The 18897-nt window shown below is 35.2% G+C and overlaps 1 protein-coding gene across 3 annotated transcripts in view; it reads left to right on the top strand.

Annotated features, from left to right (window-relative positions):
* The window catches only part of TRAK2 (trafficking kinesin protein 2), a 66745-nt gene that overhangs the window by 17587 nt on the left and 30261 nt on the right, over positions 1–18897 (top strand). For 2 of the 3 annotated variants that reach the window (XM_036098597.2, XM_078071191.1), the window contains 2 exons: positions 9936–10219; positions 18111–18305. In XM_036098597.2, the coding sequence (XP_035954490.1) occupies positions 10129–10219; positions 18111–18305 (286 nt within the window). In that variant the 5' untranslated portion in view covers positions 9936–10128. Of the gene's footprint in view, positions 1–2194; positions 2269–9935; positions 10220–18110; positions 18306–18897 lie in introns of those variants that run through there. The other variant, XM_078071192.1, reaches the window with a different exon arrangement.

The raw sequence follows: 18897 nt of genomic DNA, 5'->3' as shown, positions 1-18897 counted from the left end.
TGAATCTTCTATGTCCAGATAACCAGGTATCATGAAATGCTTTGTTTGTATTTTTTTTTAATTAATTAATTAATTTATTTATTTGAGGGGGGGGAGGGGGCAGGGACAGAGGGAGATGGAGAGCGAGAATCTCAAGCAGACTCCCCACTAAGCGCGGAGCCCAAATGATCTTACGACCCTGAGTTCATGACCTGAGCTGAAATCAAGAGTAAGACACTTAACTGAGCTGCCCAGGCACCCTGATATGGTTTGTATTTTATAATTCTACCTCTTTATTTAACTTTTAAATTATATTTAACACATAAATAATGTTTACTGTTCAAGCACTGTTATATATGCTTTATAAATATTAACTCATTTAATCCCCATAACCTAGGAGAAAGGTACTATGATTGTCCCTATTTTATAAATGAGGAAACTGAGGCATAGAGGGATTAAGTTATCTAAGCATAGGTTTCTCAATTTTAATATTACTAATTAGGGAATATGGAGAACTAAATAAGAATCTGTAAAAAATAAATGAGTTGTATAGTATGTGTTACTTCATAGTCCATTACAAATACAAAGGTGCTATTTAACTTTTGAATACCAATATATGTAATTCATCGTAAGGTCAGATTGGAAAGGGAAACACATCTACTAACGTGTTTAATATTGTTAATATTGTACTTCTAAGATTTGAAAATAAAATCCAGTGATAATGATAACCTTTTATTAGATACCATAGTTGGTACTCCAGCACATTGGATGTGTGAATTTTCCAGATGGGTAAAATTTATCTTTTGATATTTTCTTTTAAATCCTGTTTTCATAACTTCTTAAAGAGTAGTTATGGAAGTATGATTTAACCTTTTCCTCATAATTGGGATACTATTTTGTTAACGGTCATTGTACTTTGATGAGGATATAAATGTGAAATATGAAACAAAATGGCTTTTGATAATGACTAGACCTTGCTTTCTTGAAAAAGTCTAATATTTTTTTGCTTTTGGATTATTTGCCTAACTTTATAAAAGGTGAAGTAGGGAATGTGCAGCCACAGTTGTATAATGTGGCTGCTCTTCTGTAAAATTGATCATTGACTCACAAGTGGTTCCTTATCTAGAAAACCTTCTTCAGTATTGGCTGTGGTGGTTTTAGTTCTTAGTGATTTGAAGACCGTGATGAATCACAAATACTTATTAGCTGTCACACATTCTTTTGCTACTCACTATTTGTTGAGGAAAGTACAGAGAAACAGTGTCCCTTTCCACTTCAGTAGTTTGGACCAGATTACTTTGGGCTAGATGAATGTAAATTCATTATCCTTTGCAAACAAGACATCGGGCTGAAATTTTCTTTAGACCTTTAATATTTGGCTTGAAATGAAATGTCAAGCACAAGACATCTAAAATTATTATCTCTAAATGTATAGGACAAAAAGCCCTGTTCTTGCATGGTAGGTTTACTTTCTTATAAATCTTTTTAAATGCAAACTCATCTGCTTAAAATGCATAATTTAGGAACTTTCTGGCTAGGGACAGAGTATGCTCCAGAGCAGATTCAGCTCTGCTGATCATCATCAGATGGTCATTTTCAATTCAGCCATTATTGTTATTTGTAGCATGTTTGTCTTATATATATATAGTTTTGAGGTATTTTATAAATATTACAAACCCCGTTTTGTCCCTAAAAGAAATGCTAGTGATTGATTAATGGACACAAAAGTAGAAATAGTGTAAAAAATTGAAAGTGAGAAAATGACACCTGTTAAATATATGGTTAGACAATAAGAATGATTATGAAGGCCATGAAAAACACCGTACCTGTGCAATTGACAGCCAAAGGTGAAGAAATGTGAATGTTTGAAATGGTTTTGACAGAGGATCATTGTTAAAGTGGGATGCCTATTTAGTCAAAGATTCAGTTAAAGTTAGGAGTTCAAGAATTTAAAGATTAAGCATGGTGAGTGCAAGTGCTGTTGTGGAAACTTATCAAAAACCACAGATGGCACCATGCGTTCACCGTTTGTCCTTATCTGCAGGTGAAGCTCTGGTGTGGATTCCTTAGCTGCCAGAGGTTCACTCCCTTCTCATGTTGGTAGAGATTGTGGCAGGGAGGGGTTGCCTTCCTCAGCAAATGTTCATTGTAAACAAAACAGGACAGTTTTTAAAAATGCCCAAACTATATAGTTAGGAGGCAATGCGGAGCCCGTAAGCCTAAATCTCACTCATGGTTTTGGACTTTGAAACTCATGGATTTAACAGCCTTTTGGAATCCAATTTGTTTGTAAGTAGAGTTGTCTCCATATATTTCATATTCTGAAACCCTACTGATCTTTTTTTTTAAGGTGTATGTATGTATGTATGTATGTGTTTGAGAGAGAGAGCAAGGAGGAGGGACAGAGGGAGAGAGAACCTCAAGCAAATGCTGCGCTGATCACGGAGGCCAGCGGGGTTGATCTCATGCCCCTGAGATCATGACCTGAGCGGAAACCAAAAGTTGGACGCTTAACTGACTGTGCCACCCAGAAGCCCCAACCCTACTGATCTTTAAATCTAAAAAAGATCACTAAAAAAGAGGGACAAAGTATTTGCTGGGCACAATTCCTTTTTCCTAAGGGTGAACTTTATAACTGCTGGTAGAACAGCTGTGCTGAATATAGCCAATGTAATATACTGGGGCACATTAGTGCAGCTAGACTTGGTGTTGGTATGTGGTCTCTGCCGTTGTGAGCTCTGCTGCTCACTCCTCAGGTTGGATTTTGGTAGTGACACCACCCCCCGCTTTTTTTTCCAACTCTTTTTTTTTTTTAAGATTTTATTTAGGGACGCCTGGGTGGCTCAGTCGGTTAAGCATCTGCCTTTGGCTCAGGTCATGATCCCAGGGTCCTGGGATCAAGTCCCACATCGGGCTCCTTGCTCAGCAGGGAGCCTACTTCCCCCTCTGCCTGCCGCTCCCCCTGTTTGTGCTCGCTCGCTCTCTCTGACAAATAAATAAAATCTTTTTAAAAAGTCTTTTATGTTTACTTTAATTCTAGGCTCTGTGCTTCTGTTAAGATGAAGTTTCTCTGAATTGTTTTAGCCTTTTCTATAAGGCTGTTTTGGCCATAATATGCTGTTTTAAGGAAGTAGTTAAGATTTTTTTTTTAAGGCACAGGACCTATATTTTGGTATACACTGTTGACCGTTTTGTTTCCATGGCTAGGCTAAACTAAATCATTAGCCATGTTGTTTTCTTCAGCAATATTTGTATCAATGACATGTTTTGGTTGTTCTTTTTAAGTCTTATTCTTGTTTAAATAAGTCACTTGGCTGTTTTACTCTGTTTTCTCCTACGTGTGCATTAATTAGAAAGGCTGGCTTCTTGTTAAATAATGCATGCTTGGTTGATTGAAGAAAAGCAGTGAAGTTGTTCCTGAAAAGAATGAATAAAGATCGAGCATAGAAAACGGTTGGTGCTCAAGGAAGTACTAAGAATATGTTGTACAAACTAGGAAGGGCACTGAAAATGTGTTGTTTGTGCTTGCCAGCGTTTGCCAGAAGTTTCTACTACATTTAGGACTCTGGCTCTGCAAGCTTTCTGTTTTATTCATGCATCGGGAGGTAGAAAGAAAAATGATTAATGGCACTAAACTAACATCACTTGTTACAGGACAGGAAGTAAATGGGATTTCTTATGTTAAGAGAAGATGACCATTTAGTGGTCAAGAGTAGGGTTTACATTGTTCCCAACTTTGTATAAGGCACAATAACAGTAAAGACAATAAAATAGTACTATTTGGTGATGATAGAAATAAAAATTAATATTTGCATAGCATTTACTGTAATCTAAGGCATTGTTCTAAGAGCTTTACATGTATTAACTCTTGTAATGCCCTCTTGTAATAGGTGTTCCTATTATCCTCTCATAACTCTCTAATCCCCATAGCAACCAAATAAGTAGACCTCGTTATTAGGCCCGTTTTGCAGATGAAAAAACAAGATTAAGTAATTTGTCCATCCTACAACTAGTAAGTGGTGGAATTGGGACTCAACTATAAGCAGTCTAGCTCCAGTATCCATGTTCTTAACCACTGTAGTAGGCTAACTAATGGCTGCTGAAGACACCCAGATCCTAATCCGCTGGAACCTATGAATATTACCTTCTATGGCATAAGGGATTTTGCAGAAGGGATTTTGAGATGGGGAGATTATCCTGGATTATCTAGTTGGGCCTTAAATGTAATCATAGGTGTCCTTATATGGAGGAGGTAGAGGGTGATTTGTCCGAAGAAGGTTACGTAGCAGTGGAGGCAGAGAGATTTGACGATGCTGTGCTGCTGGCTTTGAAGGTGCAGGCAGGGCCCCTGAGCCGAGGAATGCAGAAGCTAGAAGCTAGAAGAGACAAGGAAATGGATTCTTCCCTAGAGCCTTCAGAAGAAGCACAGTCCTGCCAATACCTTGGTTTTGGTCCATTGAAATCACTCCATCCTTTGATGTCCAGAACTGTAAGATAATGAACTGGTGTTGGTTTAAACCACTAAATTTGTGGTAGTTTGTTGCAGCAGCAATAGGAAACTAATATAGCTACTGTGCTATGAGTAAATGTACTAGTTATAGTTAAGGCTTTTATTATAACAGCCCTTCCCCAGAATCCTTGAAGGAATGAGCTTCAGTAGTAATCTCCCTCAGTAGTTTTCTTGCTTTATAAGGCACTTGTCACTTTATTGCTTAGTCCTTTTCTCTTTCTATATGAAGACTATTCAATCTTTAAACTGCATCTATTACATAAACAGGGTAGCTATTCTGAGCTTAGAGTTGGCTGTTGAGCCAGAAATTTAGTATTAGGCAGAAGACATCATCTTTTGTTCAGGCCCAAACAGAAGGGGGAAGCTGAAGGGAATGAGCATGTTAGTGTCTACTGTATGTCAAGTACCAAACTAGGAATTTCTATTTTTTATTTAGTTCTCATACCTGACCCTCCCTATAAAGAGTAGTTAATTATCACTCTCACCTTTACAATGAAGAACTGTTAAATAATGTGCCAGAGTCAGAAAACCAGTAAATAAGATGAAAATTCAGGCTTGTCTAATGCCAAGGTGCATACATTGTTTTATACTCAGCATTGCTACTCCACGCTAATCCTACTGAGGAGCTCGGATCTAGACCAAGGCATACCCAAAGGGTTTACTTAGTTCTAAAGAGTCATTGGGAAGAACATAGCATGTGCAGATCATCCCTGACCTGGTGCACACTCTTCATGTTAGGCAGGTTCCTGGATTACCCTGGAGGTCTAGATTCTTCCTGCATGACTCTGAAGATGGACTTAGTTCTATATTCAACTTGGTTTTCTTTATTTTTGTATTTAGAGTTAACACTAAACAATTAACACTACCTCCAAAACTAATTAAAAAGCGATCCTCTAGAGTAAAGATCTAGAGTCCATAGTTGAAACTTACACAGTTTATTTTCTGTTTCTGTGTAATACATATAAATATTTAAAAAAAGAAAAAATATGAATGCTAATGTAAATATTAAAGATTAAACCAGCTAGTGGGTAAGTGTCTGGCAGGTAGAATGTCCCAAGGTTATCATTAGATTTTCACAATGTTCTTTGATTAAAATATGGTTAAGAACCATAGTTCTGTTTAAAAACCAGTTTGGACCAGTATGAGAAGCACTTGCTTCTGTTCTCTCCCTTTTCATCCCCTTCCTCCTCCCTCTCTTCTTTCTTCCTTATCTTCCTCTCTCTACTTCTTTCTTCACAAGCAAATTTGTAACTTACTATGTTTTAAAAAATGCTTTCTTAGAAATTGAAATAACTTTAAATACACTTGTAAGTGTAGAAAGTAGAAGTCTGTTCATTACTGAAATTCTTCTAGAGGTAGTGATCTAATTATAAGTATCTAAATGTAGGGGGAATTCCCTGTTTAAGAAGTTGATCAAGGAAATCATTGATTTAGACAGATGATTATTTGATGCTTGAATTATTTTACTACTAGATCAGTTGGCAAACTTTTTCTATAAAGGGTCAGATAGTAAATATGTTAGGCTTTGCCTGACTGTAAGTTCTCTATTACAATTACTAAGCTCAGCCATTGTAGCATGAAAACAACCAAATTGACAGTGTATCAACAAATGAGTCCGGCTGTGTTTCAGTAAAACTCTATTTATGACACTGAAATTTGAATTTCATATAATTGTCACATATTATGAAACATTTTAACTGAGATTTTTCCAACTATTTAAAGATATAAAAACTATTCTTAGCTCACAGGTTATACAGGAACAGGTGGCAGGCCAAATTCAGCTTTCAGGCAGTAGTTTGCTGACCATGCACTAGGCCTCTTATACACTACCGTGTTTATTCTTATATTTGTATTGCCATTCTATTTTTAAAAATATACTGCTGGGTTTATAATCTAAAATCGGGGTCTCTGGAGTATTATAATTTAAAAGACTTTGGTAAAGATCATAGGTGACATAAAGACTTATGTAGTAGATGGTTTTGGTTGCCTACTCAAGAATCATCATCTCCTCCCTCACTTCTTTGGTGGCGGAACCCTAGTTGAGATTTTGTTCAAATACCTGGTGGTCATATACTTCAGGGGAGGTTGTTTTCTTCCTCCTCCCAATTTCTGGGTGTGGGGGTGGGCAGATAAATTTTTATTGGTTTCATCCAATTTTAGTTCCATTCCCCTTGCAGTGATTGATTTAAGAATGGCAATTTGGACAATAAGGTACACGGGGAAGAATTCAGTTGCATACAGTAGACTGATCCTGGATATGAAAATGAATTTTTGACAACTGGAGTTAAAGTACCTAAAAAAAATACTTTTGAGTATTAACTTCATTTTGCACGGGCTAGTGCAGATTGCTGTATTGACAGACATATTTCAAGAAAACAGTTACATGTAGAATAGAATTTTTTGAAAGTTTTTATTTATATTCTAGTTAGTTAACATGCAGTGTTATATTAGTTTCAGATGTACAATATAGTGATTCAACACTTCCATACAACGCCCCGTGTTCATTACTAGTGCACTCCTTAATCCCCATCACCTATTTCACACATTCCCCCCACCCCACTTCCCTCTGGTAACCATCAGTTTGTTCTCTATAGTTAAGAGTCTGTTTCTTGGTTTGCCTCTCTCCCTCTCTCTCTCTCTCTTTTCCCCATTGTTCATTTGTTTTGTTTCTTAAATTCCACATATAAATGAAATCATATGGTATTTGTCTTTCTCTGATGTATTTTGCTTAGCATAATGCTCTAGATCCATCCATGTCATTGCAAATGACAAGATTTCAGTCTTTTTTATGGCTGAGTAATATTACAGTGTGTGTGTGTGTGTGTGTGTGTGTGTGTGTGTGTACCACATCTTTATCCAACCATCAATCCATCAATGGACACTTAGGCTGTTTCCATAATTTGGCTATTGTAGATAATGCTGCTACAAACATTGGGGTGCATGTATCCCTTTGAATTAATATTTTTGTATTCTTTGGGTAAATACTTAGTAAGGCGATTGCTGGATCGTAAGATTTTTAACTTTTCAAGGAACCTCCATACTGTTTTCCACAGTGGCCACACCAGTTTGTATTCCCACCAACAGTGCAAGAAAGTTCCTTTCTCTCCACATCCATGCTAACACCTATTGTTTCTTGTGTTGTTGATTTTAGCCATTTTGATAGGTGTGAGGTGATACCTCATTATAATTTTGGTTTGCATTTACCTGATGATGAGTGATGTTGAGCATCCATTCATGTGTCTACTGGTCATCTGTATGTCTTCTTTGGAAAAATGTCTGTTTATGTCTTCTGCCCACTTTTTAATTGGATTATTTGGGTTTTTTGAGTATTGAGTTTTATAAGTTCTTTATATATTTTGGCTATTAACCCTTTATCAGATATGTCATTTGCAAATATCTTCTCCTATTCCTTAAGTTGCCTTTTAGTATAGAATTTAAAATTTTTTATTAAAATTTTCTGAATTCAAATATAGAAAAATTAAATTTTTGTTATGTCGACATAAAATTATAAACTTTTTTGGGAAGAACTGTTGTTTATTCCATTTTATCTTTTTTCCTTACAAAATATATTTTTCAAAAAGGCAACCCTATGCCAATAACCACAGAAGTTTTTGAAATTTTACTGGTCCATGTAAACCTGAAAGTTGGTAATGGAAATCCTGGTCTGTACTCAGTAAATTCCATTCTTACCATCTCACTTCCTTACTCCTTGCAGCCTAGCTTTGGGCCCAACTTCTTGGCTGAATTGGTTTCTAGAAGGTTAATATTGATTTTATGGTCCTAGTACCCCCTTTTTTAAACCAAATCTCTCCTTTGCCTTTTCTGTAATGTTTAATTCTGTTGCTCATTTCATCTCTGAAACTCTCTTTCCTAGTATTTACTAAGAATGCTTTTCTGTTCTACCTCAGTGACCATTTTTCAGTCTCTTTTAATGCCTTTATGTTCCTTTCCATTTTGGGGGGTAATGCTTGTAAAACACTGAATGTTTACAATGCCTAAAAATAGTATGCATGAGAATGAATTAGCCACAAATAGAAGCTGCAAGTTGCTAAGTAGAGACTATTTGGTAGAGACGGTCTTTTGATATAAAGCCAGGCTTATAATTAGTATTGAACAGTTTTCCTAACTGATAACAAGTACACACACATATTTAATGCATTACATTCGTTTGTGTACCATTATTAAACCATTTCTTTATGGATATTTTCATTCCAGTTGTGTGTTTATGCTTTAAAAAAATACCATATGGGCATTCTTGTGCCTATATTTTGTCATACTTAATGAGTATATCCATATTATAAATTCCTAGTGGTAGAATTGTTGAATTATGGTGTATGTGCATTTAAAAGTTTGGTAGACATTGCCAAATAGCCTTTCAGAAAGCTTGTACCAGTTTGCACTTTTATCAACATTATGAGTGCTGCTTTTCCAACCTCTCCAACAATGAATATAATAAAACAATGTTTGCTAATCTAATAGGTGAAAAATAGTTTCTTTACATTTTGATTTAGTTGTGAAGCTGAGCATCTTTTATATCAGTAGTTTTCAACTGGGAGTGATTTTGCCTACCAAGGGAGATTTGGCAATGTCTGGAGACGTTTTTGGTTTTACAGCTGGGAGAAGGTCTGGGGAGAGTATTTTGCTGGCATACTGCTAAACATCCTGCAATGCACATGACCAAGTATTATCCCCAAATATCAGTAGTGCCAGAGTTGAGAAACTCTATATATTATTCTATATCATCTCCCTTGTTGGTTTTATTATCTGTAAATCTTGAGTTATTTTATTGGTTACTTTAGGGTTTATAGTATACAGCTTTAACTTATCACAGTTTACCTTCAAGAGATATTGTACTATTTCATGTATAATATAAAAGCCTTTTAACAGTATATTTCCATTTTTCTCTTCCTGGTCTTTGTGCTATTATTGTAATACATTTTACTTCTGCATATGTTGTAGACCCCATAATACATTTATTATTATTATTATTATTATTTTACTTTAAACAGTTGATTATCTTTAAATTTTTTTAAACATTAATATAATTTATTATTAGATTGCATGTATTTCAAATGAACAATTTGATATGTTTTGACATGTGTATATAATTGTGAAACCTCACCATACACCACAATAATGAATATATTCATCATCCCCAAAACTTTTCTCCTGCCCCTTTGTAATCCCTTCCCCAGCCCCAGGAAGCCACTGATCAGCTTTCTGTTACTGTAGGTAGGTGTACATTTTTAGAATTTTAGGTAGATGGAATCATATATATTTTCTTCTTGTCTGACTTCCTTCATCCAACATAATTATTTTGAGATTTATCCATGTTGTATGAATCACTAGGAAAACATTCTTAATGACAGAGATTCCAGGTAATTGGACTGCAGTTATTAAAAAGTATGCTGAATTCTGAAGTAACTTGATGTGTTCTTTGTTTTAGGTCATGACTCTCCAGGGTATGATAATCACATGAGAGCACTCATTGCTGCAGATGTCATTTGACTCATCAGAAAAAAGCTGTTTAAAAGAAAATATCTGTACAACCAGATCCATTTTGAATGGCTTAATGGATTTCCTTTACTCTGATTCATACCAAAGCTGTCCTTGTCAACCAAAGCAAGAAAGGATCCTGCATGAGTCAATCACAGAATGCCATTTTTACATCACCAATAGGTGAAGAAAACCTCATGAATATCAATCACAGAGACTCAGAGAGTATCACTGGTAAGTCCAGTTTAATAAATATTGAAAAGCTATTCCTAGCATGTAAAATCTGCCATGATGAAATCCTGGCCTCACTTTCCAGCCTGATCTCCTGAAAGACCAACCGAATTAATCTTTCCTTCTCCTGGTCTCCTACTGAATTACCAAATCTGCGTTGTGTGTTATATGTTGTCTATGTCGGATTCTTCTGTACCATGTGAGCCCTGGTCAGCTGGACCTGCTTCATACTTACCTTCCCTTCTTGTCTTTCTATTCATATCTTCCACAAGGACAGAGTTGCTTTTTTATATACCCTGCAAACACCTGACAACAGTTTGTGACACTTAAGAAGCTCTCAGGACATATAGGTTATTCAAACAACTATAGGCCCGTAAGCCCTTATCTGTAACACCAAGTCAAAAAAACTCTGAACACCCAAAGTTATTTCTAAACTTTGGTTCTAAAATTCATTGGTGCACAAAACCTGACCTTTGTAGCTATTTCTAGACTTATTTCACTTAGTGTGAATATTTGTTTGCTGACAATGTATTAATGTATTTAAATATGGGGTGCTGCTACAAAACCAGTTGGAGTTGTTATATATCATACAGTACACACATAGCATTACTTTTCTAAAACTCCAAAAAATTCTGAAATCCATCCAAACCCAAAGTTTTTTCCATTTTTTATTCAGCTTTATTGTAACCTCTTTATTAAGATACAATAAAATGTGTCCATTTTAAGTGCACAGTTTGGTTTTCACAAATACATAATACACTCATGTAACCACTAGTACAGTCAAGTTGTAGAACATTTTTATTGTGCCCCCAAAAGTTCCCTTGTACCCAGAGCCCCCCTCTCTCAACCACTGGCCCCTGGCAACCATTGATCCACTCTCTGTCACCATAGATAAAATTTGCTTGTTCTAGAATTTCATATAAATTAATCTGTGTCTTTCATGTCTGGCTTTTTTGTACAGCAAAATGTTTTTGAGATTTATTCACATTATGGTATGTATCAGTAGTTCAGTCATTTTTATTGCTGAAGTGCCAACTACTCAACTCTGCTGTTGTAGCAGAAAAACAGCCATAGACAATATATAAAAGAACAAATGTGATTGTGGTCCAGTAAAACTTGATTTACAAAATCAGGCAGAGGCAGCAGGCTAGAGCCTGCTCTGCTGACCTCTATTCTACAGCACCAACACTTGGTAATGTCAGTGTTTTTGATTGAAGCCATTCTAGTAGGTACGTCCTGGTATCTCTTTGTGGGTTTATTTTTCCCTGATGACTAATGATGTTGAGCATCTATTCATGTGCTTATTTGGCCATTTCAAGATCTTATTTTGAATTGTCTATTCAAATCATTTGCTAATTATAAAGTTTTTCTTACATTGAATTGTAAATGTATTTATTATATATCCTAGATGTAAATCCTTTGTTAGATAAATGGGTTGCAGATATTTTCTCCCATATCTGCTTGCCTTTTCATCTTTGTTGTTGTTTTTAAGTAATCTCCACACCCAGTGTAGAGCTCCAACTCACAACCCTGAGTCCTATGCTCTACCGACTGAGCCAGCCAGGGGCTCCTGCCTTTTCATCTTCTTAATAATGCTTTTTGAAGAGCAAAAGTTTTACATTTTGGTGGAGTCTAGTTTTCAATTTTTTGCTTTCATAATAGTTTAAAGTTTTTTGTGTTGTGTCTAAAAAATCTTCACATACTTCAAGATCACAAAGATATTCTCCTTTGTTCTCTTTTATTTATTTTTTTAATAAAGATTTTTTATTTATTTCTTGAAAGAGTGAGAGGGCACAGAGGGAGAAGGAGAAGCAGACCCCCTGCTGAGGAGGGAGCCCGACAGATGGCGGGGCTTGATCCCAGGACCCTGAGATTTTATTTATTTATTTGAGAGAGAGAGTAAGAGAGAGAGAACATGAGCAGGGGGAGGGCAGAGGGAATGGAGAGAGAAGTCTAAGCAGGCTCCCCGCTGAGCAGGGAGCCCCACACAGGGCTCGATCCCAGGACCCTGAGTACATGACCTGAGCTGAAGGCAGACACTCAACCAACTGAGCCACCCAGGCACCCTCCTTTGTTTTCTTTAAAAGTTTTATAGTTTTTGTTTTAGCATTTAGGTGAGTGGTCCATTTTATACTTAATTTTGCATATGGAATGAGGTTAGGGTCCAAATTTTTTTTCTCAGTTGAATGTTTAGTTGTTTCTATACCACTTATTGAAAACACTGTCTTTCACCCTATCTTGGTAATTACTGTCTTGGTAATTTCATTGAAAAATCACTTGCATATGCATGTGTGGTTCTATTTCTGGATGCTTCACTGTGTTCCTTTAATCCTTAAGTCTGTCTTTACATAAATACGACATTGTCTTGATTTCTGTAACTCCAGTAAATCTTGAAATCAGGTAGTATAAACTCTCTTTGCTCTTTTTTCTTTTTCCAAAAATTATTTTGGCCATTCAAGGTCTTTCACATCTTTACATAAAGATGAGTCAGCTTGTCAATTTCCAATTGAATGGTAAATTACATAGACTCCAGAGAATTGACATCTTAAGACAATTTAGTCTTCCAGTCCATGAACACGATATATTTCTCCATTTATTTAGGTCTTATTTAATTTCTTTTAACAGTATTTTATAGTTTTTATTTTACAGGTCTTACACATTTTATTTAATTTAATCTTAAAAATTGTATTTATTTCTGCTACTGTAAATGGCATTTTTTATTTCATTTCATTCTCCAGGTGTTTACTGCTGGTGTATAAAAATGAAATTGATTATATATTGACCTTGTATTCTGCAACTTTGCTTTACTTAGTTTTATTTTTTTATTTAAAAAAAATTTTTTTTTAGAGAGAGAGAGAGAACACGCCAGTGGGGGGGGGGTTAGGGGAGGGGCAGAGGGAGAGAGAGAGAGAATCTTAAGAAGTCTCCATGTTTAGCACAGAGCCCAGTGTGGGGCTCGATCTCATGACCCTGAGATCATGACCTGAGCCAAAATCAAGAGTCAGATGCTTAACTGACTGAGCCACCTGGGTAGCCCAGCTTAGTTTTATTAACTTTCTTATAGATTCCTTAGAATTCCCTACGTAAACCATAATGTTGTGTACAAATGGAGACAGTTTGCATGTTCCTTTTCATTCTGGATGTGTTTTATTTCTTTTCCTTGCCTTCTTGAATAGTACAGGATCTCAGTATATTTTTTAATAAAAGTGATGAGAATAAACATCCTTGCCATATTTCCAATATTAGAGAAAAGTTACAGTCTCACCATTAATTTTCTTTAGAATGGCCTTTTTCAAATTGGAGAATTGTTTTTCTTCTCCCAGTTGGATAAGAGGTTTTTGTCATGAATGGGTGCTGAATTTTGTCAAATGCCTGTTCTCCATTACTGAGATGGTTTTTCTTTCTTAATCTGTTAAATGTGAATTCTGTTGATTTTTAATTTTTTCTGTTTTTGAATTTTTAAGCCAACCTTGTGGGGAAAACCCACACTTGGTCTTGATATGTTATCCTTCTGATAGATTGTGGATTTGATTTATTAATGTTTTGTGTGTATGTGTCCCATTCATGAAAACTATTGGTTTGTACTTTTTTTTTTTTGCAAGTCTGTTTGATTTTGGTATTGCGGTAATGCCGGCCTCATAAAATGAGTTGTAAAATATTCCTGCCTCTATTTTTCAAAAGAGTTGGTGTAGAATTAGTATGATAGCATTTTTCATCCTTTTATTTTTAACTTACCTGAATATTTAAAGAACATCTCCTATAGAGAGCTTATGGTTAGATCGTTGTTTTTTTTTAATTCAGTTTGACGATCTCTACTTTATACTTGGGGTGTTTAGACGATTTGCATTTAATATAATTATCAGTTTGGTTGAGTCAGTAGACTCTGTACTATCATTTGTTTTCTCTTTGTTCCACTTAGTGGTTCTTTGTTTTTCCCCCATTCCTTCACTCTTTTGAACTGAGTTTTAGATTTTTGTTTTGTTTTGTTTTGTTTTGTTTAGGATTCCATTTTAATTCCACTATTGACTTCGTAGGTATAACTCATTTTTCTAGGTGGTTGCTCTGTGTTTGCAATATGCATTTTTAACTTATTGCAGTACATCCTCAAATAACATTATACTATTTCATAAAGTGACATCCTTACAACAGTAATCTTCTGTTTCCCTCATCATCCTATGTATTATTGTTGCTGTGTCTTTTACATCTACATGTTATATACATAATTAATTGTTATTTTTACTTTAAACAGTCAATTATAAATTAAATGAGAATAAAAGTTTTATATAGTTACATACAGATTTGCCAGTTTTGTCAGTTTTTACTTCTTTTTGTAGATTGAACTTTGCATTTTGTATCTTTTTTCCGGAAGTTTAACATTTCTTGTAATATAGGTCAGCTGGCAATGAATAGTTGCACTTTTATGCTTGTCTGAAGAAAGTCTTTGTTACACCTTTTATGAAAGGTGTTTTCACTGGTACAGAATTCTGAGTTGACTATGCACTTCAGTGGCATCTCTTGTCATCCACTTTGCCTTGCTTCTGATGAGATTATTCTTGTCTTTGTTCCCTCAAATGTAATGTGTCCTTTTTTCTCTCTCTCTGCTTTTAAGATTTTCTCTTTGGGGGGCGCCTGGGTGGCTCAGTCGTTAAGTGTCTGCCTTCGGCTCGGGTCATGATCCCAGGGTCCTGGGATTGAGCCCCACATTGGGCTCCCTGCTCAGCGGGAAGCCTGCTTCTCCCTTTCCCACTCCCCCTGCTTGTGTTCCCTCTCTCACTGTCAAATAAATAAATAAAATCTTTAAAAAAAAAAAAAAAAAGATTTTTCTCTTTGGATTTTCTTTGTGTTATTCTGCTTAGAGTTGAGCTTCTTTGAACTACGGATTTATAGTTTTAATTAAATTTGCAAGATTTCAGCCGTTATTTCTTCAAATATTCTTTCTGCTCTGCCTTTCTCCTCTTCTGTGACTCCAATTGCATGTATGTTAGACAGTTTGATACTATGACAGAAATCACTAATGATCTGTTCATTTTTTCCCCAGTTTTTTTTTTTTCTTTATGCTTCATTTTAGATAGTTTCCATTACTATGCCTTCAAATCTATTACTGTTTTTTTCTTCTGGAGAATGTCTAATCTGTTAATGTTATCCAATGAGTTTTTCAATTTAGATATTATACTTTAGTTCTACTTGGGTTTTATAAAGATTGATATAGCTTCTGTTTCTCTTTTCATCAAGTTTATATTTTCCTTTTAAATCTTTGAGCGTATTAATAATAGCTGTTTTTAAATTGTTTACGAATTTTATCACCTTTGTCATTACTGGGCCTGTTTCTATTGACTCATTTTTCAACTGGTAATGGATTACAATTTGCTTATTCTTTGCATATCTAATAATCTTTTATCAAATGCTATTTTGAATGTTACATTGTTAGATGTTTAGATTTTGTTGTCTTCCTTGGAAGACTGTTAAAATTTGTTCTGATGGGTCCTTAAGTTACTTTCTAATAAGGTCCATCCTTTTGAGGCTTGTTTTTAATTTTTGTTTGGTGAGCCTCTAGATCACACTTTAGATCATACTGTAGTATGCTTTATTCTAGCATTAATTTAATCCTACTAAGAGTAAGCATGGCCTTTCTAAGATCTTTACTGATTATCCCAACTGTTCGTAAGGTTTTTCTCCAATGGCTAGATGAGATTCAGACCTCTTTTAGCCTGTGTAGGAGAGTGACATAATGTGGATATGAAGATATGGAGGAAAATTTGAGTGTAAGAGGGCAGACCAGTTTTGAGGCTCTTCAAGAGAAACAAAAGGAGTCCTTGAATCTAAATGGCCACAACGTGGCTAAAAAAAAGTGGGCATATGGAGGGGACATTTGGAAGATAAAATGTTAGCAAGAGGGTTGTTAAGACTGGATAATCAGGAGAGTAGTAAATAGTACATTATCAGAAATACAGAAGGAGGGGTTCCTGGGTGGCTCAGTCTTTTTTTTTTTTTTTTTTTTTTTTTAAGATGGGTGGCTCAGTCTTAAGCGTCTGCCTTAGGTCGTGATCCCTGCTGGGCAGGAGGCCTGCTTCTCCCTCTCCCACTCCCCCTGCTTGTGTTCCCTCTCCCGCTGTCTCTCTCTGTCAAATAAATACATAAAATCTTTAAAAAAAAAAAAAAGAAAGAAAGAAATACAGAAGCAAATAGAGGGAGCGAGTCAAGGATATTTAATCTACTAAACCTTGATTGTATACGCATTTTTAAAAGTACCTTTTGGAAGTAGGGAATTGGTAACCTTGAATTTTCACAGAATTTCATTAATGTGTATTAAAAGACAATTTCTAATTTAGATGGTTAGCGATTTTGTTAAATATGTTGTGGGGTGAAGAGGAGGTGACAGAAAAGGAATTGCAGTAAAGATTTTAAAATGTCATTTACACTAAAGATTTGCTAAGCAATTAAAATGAAAGAGCTGTCCTCTAAAATAAAATAAAATAAAAGTTTATAGGGAATAAAAGTTCTTTTAATGAATGTTAAATTTTGTTCTTCATTTCCTGAATTGCCCACAAGCCTGTTTATAGCTCGGCATGTGTTTATAGTCAACTTCTTTTCTTTCAAGTATTAAACTGACAATCTGTATGTGATATATTTATGGCAGGACAAATTTGGATGATCGCATGGAATTTGTAGTAATAAAATTTGGTTGTATTTTTAGGGCTTTTAAAAAGACCTGCTAAGGGTTGAGAGCTTCTTTAGAACTATTTAAAATTTTTAATGTACCTTATCTCTGTGATTATGTAACTCATCTTTGTGATTATGAAGCCACTGCTTGTCCTAGGTAAAGAGGGGTATGTGATCTTGTCAGTTTACTCGTATTTGATTTATTAAAATGTCATTGTTAAGGTCAAGTAGTAGAAATTTACTCTTTTAAAATATGCTTTCTTAAAATGAACTTTGTTGTTCTTTGCCAGGGTAAGGATATGTTTCTTTATACCACCCACAAAGGAAATACCAGATCTCTTTATAAAGTGTGAGGGTTGATATGACATCCTGTATTTTCTCTATTTTAAGCATGTTAAAAGGGATAAATTTACTTTTTCTGTAAACTGCTAAATTTGGGAAGTGTTAAATGGGGGGCAGTATTTGGAACAGGAAGCCAAGAGCAAACACATAAAGGCAGAGAAGCCAAGTGTGTTCAGAGATGTATGCAGAAGGTAGCTAGAGGTGTGTAGGTGAGAGTATGATGTGAAGGGTATTCAGGACTTCATATGTACCACATCTTTCAAAATAAAAATGATGAAGTACTTATTCCAGTACTTGTGCTGGAACACGGTGCTGAAATGTTAACATTACTAGTTAACATTTAACCAATAAATGTTAATTTTTTGATATCTAGCTACTGTAAGAATATACTGAAATGTAATTTTTCCAAATTTTGAAGAATCCTCCCACAGCGTTCAAATTTTGTTATTAAAGAACATGTCATTTTATTCCTTTTGAACTAGCTATTTTCTGCTCATTGTTTTGTGTTGCCTTTTTCCCCCAAGCATATATGTTATTTGAGATCAGCTCTCTTTTAAGCAACACTGAAGAGACTGATAAGGAGGAAATAAGAAATTTGTTCAAATTCATTTTAGTTTTTAAAAACATAGTTATATTCACCAAGCAATATATTTTTAAATAGGGTGTAATTAAAATTCATGGTATTATTTTTACATAGAAGTTTTCATATTAAAGAAACCTAGAGAAAGACCAATTATAGTACCAACATATATTAATAAAAATCACTGGAGAAATTATCCTGGCTAGTGTTTCTTTGGTTATCCTACTTTGCAAACTAATTTCACTGATGTTTTCTCTGTAGCCTAGTAAATTGGAATATATTGGCTTCATTTACATGGAATCTCCTTTTTAGATGTCTGCTCCAATGAGGATCTCCCTGAAGTTGAGCTGGTGAGTCTGCTGGAAGAACAGCTACCCCAGTATAAGCTAAGAGTAGACTCTCTCTTTCTGTATGAAAATCAAGACTGGACTCAGTCCCCACACCAGCAGCAGCATGCGTCTGATGCCCTCTCTCCCGTCCTTGCTGAAGAGACTTTCCATTATATGAGTGAGTATTTTTTTACCCTTTTAGAGTTTGTCCATTGAAATAAAGATCATAAGTATCTTGGTGTTGACTTTTAAAACATTTGGCATCCCTAGGCATTGTTAATTGTGTACCTACTTTAACTCAAACTGATTTCACAACAGAAAGAGATGATTCTGTGTTATGTCTGAATGCGAGTTTGTCATTCTTATGACTCTGAGTGTCTGGGGTTACAAGCAATACTCAGATGTTTCCATTTCTCCTTTCTTTTATTTGATACTTTCCTCAAACTGAGTAGAGAAAGGAACTTAAAAAAAAGTAGTTGAAATTTTAATTTAAAATTTTAATATCCTTTATATCTCAAAACATTTATTATCCCAGTAGTTTGATATCCTGAGCCATCAGCTATCTTACTTTATACTTTCTGTTAAACACTGTCACAGGAACGAGGTCAGTCATTAAGAAGCATGGTTTTGGGATACATAAGTAGTTTTAATAATTAAACTATGGAGACCTTTTCGCTTTTGACCTCATTCCAAACATCTGCTTCAGGCTGAGCTGACTTTTTTTTATTCATTCACTATAAAAATGTCGTGTGCATAGTAGCTATTACGAT

The sequence above is a fragment of the Halichoerus grypus genome, chromosome 4, assembly GCF_964656455.1.
Source record: "Halichoerus grypus chromosome 4, mHalGry1.hap1.1, whole genome shotgun sequence".
In the NCBI taxonomy this organism is placed as follows: domain Eukaryota; kingdom Metazoa; phylum Chordata; class Mammalia; order Carnivora; family Phocidae; genus Halichoerus; species Halichoerus grypus.
Note: the sequence above shows the minus strand (reverse complement) of the source record. Positions and strands in the feature narration are given on the sequence as shown.